The 4736-nt window shown below is 37.8% G+C and overlaps 1 protein-coding gene across 1 annotated transcript in view; it reads right to left on the reverse strand.

The window, feature by feature from the left end:
• The window catches only part of LOC107593021 (neuropilin-2-like), a 46516-nt gene extending 42972 nt beyond the window's left edge, over positions 1-3544 (reverse strand). The window contains exon 1 of the mRNA XM_016282601.1: positions 3313-3544. Within this exon, the coding sequence (XP_016138087.1) occupies positions 3313-3544 (232 nt within the window). The remainder of the gene's footprint in view (positions 1-3312) is intronic.
• Between the last annotated feature and the right edge of the window lie 1192 nt (positions 3545-4736).

Here is a 4736-nt window from a genome sequence, read left to right on the forward strand (position 1 = left end):
TATATATATTTTTTTTTTTTTTTAAATGTTATTTATTCCTGTAATGGCAAAGCTGAATTTTCAGCATCATTACTTCAGTCTTGAGTGTCACATGATTCTTCTGAGATCATTCTAATATGCTGATTTGCTGCTCAAGAAACATTTCTTATTATTATCAATGGTGAAAACAGATGAGCTGCTGCAGGATTATTTGATGAACAGAAAGCTCAAAAGAACAGCATTTATTTGAAAAATAAATATTTTGTTACATTATAAATTAGGGCTGCACAATTAATCACATTTCTAATCGCAATTACAATTATGGATGCTACAATTACTTAATCGTTCAAAGCGGCAATTAATCGTTCCAAGTCCACTTATGTTATTCTGCACACTTAAGATGTGTTTTTTTCTTTCTACATGTTATCTTAAGGGTTTTTCCATTGTTTTAGTTTTAGTATAACATTATACCATTCATATTTTTACTTTTTTATATAATTTAAAGAAGAAACCAATACGATATTTGACATTTGAGGCTTAATACTATAGAAAAGCACTAAATATTTTTCCGATTTTTCTTTTTTGAAAGAGTGTTTTCAGCTTGTTTATTTTCATATAAAAATACGGCATGCAGTTGCATCAAACAATGGTATAAACATCATTCAATGTAAATTGTGAGAATCGTTTAATCGAAATTACAATTTCAAGGGAATAATCGACAATTATGATTTTTGTCATAATCGTGCAGCCCTATTATAAATATCTTTACTGTCACTTTTGACTCATTTAATGCATTCTATCTAAAAGTATAAAAGTATTAATTTATTTTTAAAAACTGACCATAAACTTTTGAATGGTATATATATATATACACATTTAAACTTTTTTAACCTGTTAACAAAATTTGTGCTATGCATCAGAGCATGTGCATTACTGACAAATATATATGTTTATAATTGAAAAAATTATTTATATAACACCAAATCAATAAGTCATAAACAAACACACTTACTTCTTCAAATTCATCAAAATTCAGTCAAAAAAAATCTCTCTTTGTCTTTGTCATTGAACACGCACACATCCACACACACACTCCCACACATTTTCACATGCATCCTCTGAATATAATGAGATCTTGTTAATGCCATGGCAACTGCGAGTTTTCACACGCCAACGGGTCTCATCATTATTGCTTGTTTATGATTAAAAAAACCTGCAACCTGCCATTGTTATAGTGTTCATCACTGTCTCCGTTCGTACCTCTGCGCAGCGTTAGCCAGGTTGCTATGAAGCTCTCACACTATCAGATCACACTCAACGGATTGTGTCATCACTTCCTCCGTAAAGCGGGAGGTGTGGGGCCTCTGTTCGTGATAAAGCGTTCACGGACATCTCTCAGCATCGGGTGTCCACACTGAGTGAGTTTAGCTTGTCATCCATCTGGTGGATCTCATTAAGGACTTGCTTTTGTGTTTCAGCCCCTCAGAAGCAACTGCCACTCCTCTGTAGATCTGAACCTACCAACTGCAAACTACTAACTACTCATTTCCGACCAATGCCTTCCTTCAACTTCATGACAGTTGCTCTGCACGGCTGTCCCAGTGCACTACTGTGGGGAGCTAAGAGGAAAGACCATCACACCATCACACATAGTAACCCCAGTAACCCCCCCCACACCCCCAGCCGACCTCAGGGGAGGGTAGATCAGGAGTCAATTAAACAATTAAAGACGGAATGCTTTCAGAAGGTTGAAAAAGGAACAAGGGATGTCTCCACTCTGTTTATTTTGCCCGCCAGCAGCCGCCTTGATCTGAATTTGTGCCGGTGCGTGTCGACCAGGCTCCGTGAAGGAGAGAGAAATTGTACAGTGTAAGAAGGCACCAGAGGTCAGCTACAGTAAATCTGGCTGCTCAGAGGGCATTCATACATGCAGTAGCAAAAAAACAACCCAAAGTGATTTAACTGCAAAAATGCTATTTTTTAGCAGCAAAAAAAATTTAAAAATAGCAAAATAGTATAATCAAATAATCAAAACAGAATACATTTCAAAGTTATGGCCAGTTGCACAGATCACCAACAACATCAGGGCATCTTACATTTGGAGCGATCAAAGTTTAGAATTGAAGAATTGTTCCTTTTTAATTTGTAAATTAGAAGTGGTCACACCCTACAGGAAGTTTAATTGGAGTTTGAATTAAAACAAAATAAAAAAAAATTAAAATGTAATTGCAGGAAATGCATTCTGTAAAAACAAAAATGTTCCTTCACCCTAGAAGAAATATATAAACTACATTTGTCTATAGACTTTTCAAAATTGTAATACAATATCAATTGACTCATCCATCTACCAATCCATCTATCCACCCATCTTCCATTTATCTACCCCTTTATTTATCCATCCACCTATTCATCCACTCATCCATCCAGACTTCAAGGTTTACTTTCTTACTTTTTACAGCTTTTCTCTCAAAATGTTTAAATGAGACTCAGGGGAAAATGTAAAGGTTACCTAGATAAACTTTGCATTTGTTGTTAAAAATTACAGTTACATGAATTTCAATTCATTTTAATTTTACTTCCTTACATTCACATTCAAATTGCAAGTATGCATCCTGTTTGCTACCTAAATTCGAATTCAATTCAAATGAACGAACTCAACTGCATTTTGAAAGGCATTCAATTCTGAATGATGCATAACCTTGCTATGACCTCCAGCGATAAAATCACTCCAGAGGAAAGGAGCTTATGGTGACCACTACATTTGATCCAATAACCAATCACAGCTTTTCCCTCCAACTCATAAAAGCCATTTGGAACTTGTCATAAATGGTAATCCTGTCTTCCTGCTTCTGAATTCCCCAATCAGAGCCTTTCCCTCCAGTTTACAAAAGTGAATCAACACTTCTACACCACAAGTAATAAAAATGGTGGGCTGTCAATGACACCACGCTGACCAATAGGGACTCTTCCCTCCGACTGACAAAAGCCAATCAGAACTTCTCAGGCAGGTGGGATTTGGCACATAGCAGCCCATGCTGCAAGAAGTGGTGGGTAGTTAAAGGAAGAGGTGAGGTACGTGTTTCCTGTGTGAAAGGAAGAATTTTTTGATACGTGCTAAGAGAGACAGTTGCATCGACACAGAAATCCTGCTTTCTTTACAGGCTCAATGGACTCACATGAACTCTCCCCACAGTGTAAATGCTTTGTTAGTACAAGCGCTTGAACAGAAGACTCTTGCTTTAAGCACACAGGAGAGATGCGTAAACAGCAGGCGAGGCTTTGACACTGCGTTGTTTATGATAAACTACATCCTGCTGGGTAGCATACGCTTACCTGTCTTATAGATTTCATAGCGCAGCGAAAACCCTGCCCCCTGGTGGGCATAGTCGGAGACGAATTTGATGAGCAAAATGGGGCCTGAGGAGATGATTGCAGGAGGTGCGATGTTACTGCAGTGTCTCCCCAACAGATCAGCGTTCTCTGAGTTCCCATCCCGGATCTCAATGAAGTCATACCTATGGAGAAGACCAAACACAGGGACGTTTATACAAGAGGTCAAGGGCATTAGGCAACCATCAAATTGTTCCCATGTTCCCCAAGCTGTGTGACTCTCTAAATGGGAATAGGTACCAGATTGTGTGCTAAAAACACTGTCAGATTTGATCATTCTTTTCATGTTATGGCCAGTAACTGATCAATGAAAAATGGACTTTTACATTTAAGATTACAGTGTTTGTAAATTATTTTATAGCTTTAAGTGATGACAAAGGCAATATAAATATAATAGAGAAAGTGGGCATGTATATTTTCTTGTTTTATTTTTTCCCCTCTTAAGTCTAAAGCTACAAACAGCCTTGCCAGAAGAAATTACAATGGGATTGTGGTTAAAAGGTGTTTGATCTCAATTAACTATGAAACTGTCAATTATACGCGCCTACCAAGCTCTGCCTGGTTACTAAATAGATTTTTCCTCTGAAAAGATTTAAAAAATGAGCTGATATCTCTCTTTTGAAAATGTGAATCAGAGAGTTTCTTTTTAAAATAACACATCAGACAGAAGTGATTCTGAGTCCAGCTGGCAGGCAGCAAGGGTAAAAAGCGCTGCTACTTAGCACAATGCTGTCATGTTAATAAGGCTGAGGTTTATGTAGCTGTACTAGCAGAAGAGCGTGACTCCACACAGCAAGCTGTGCCTCATTTAACCACCAAATCAGCAAGCCTGTGGACCCTCCGAACATCTGTACACTTCAGCGCTAGAGAGTCATTGTCTAAAACACTGCTCCAACTCAAGAGACAAGTGCACAGACAGAGAAATCAATGAGCCTTGAGTTGAAGAATCTATGCTTTCTCTCCTCTGACATATTTATTCAGCATATTCCTAGAGGACAAATGCATTGCTCTGTCATATAGTTTGGGAGACTTAATGGAGTTCCTAGTTATGATTCACTGACTGATGTATCATAGGTTTCTCCTAAAATGTATTAAAGGGGTCATATGATGCTTTTTTAAAGATATTGTATTGTATTTGGTGTAACAGAATATGTTGACATGGTTTAATGTTCAAAAAACACATTATTTTTCAAATACTGTACATTATTGTAGGTCCTCTATGCCCCGCCTCTCTCAAACGCTTCATTTTCTACAAAGTCCCTCCTTCCGACAAGCGCAGTCTGCTCTGATTGGCCAGCTGACCCAGTGCATTGTGATTGGCCGAACACCGCAAGCACTCGTCGGAAATGTAACGCCCCTTACCATAA

Source organism: Sinocyclocheilus grahami, unplaced genomic scaffold (genome assembly GCF_001515645.1).
Source record: "Sinocyclocheilus grahami isolate Dianchi unplaced genomic scaffold, SAMN03320097.WGS_v1.1 scaffold162.1, whole genome shotgun sequence".
Lineage (NCBI taxonomy): Eukaryota > Metazoa > Chordata > Actinopteri > Cypriniformes > Cyprinidae > Sinocyclocheilus > Sinocyclocheilus grahami.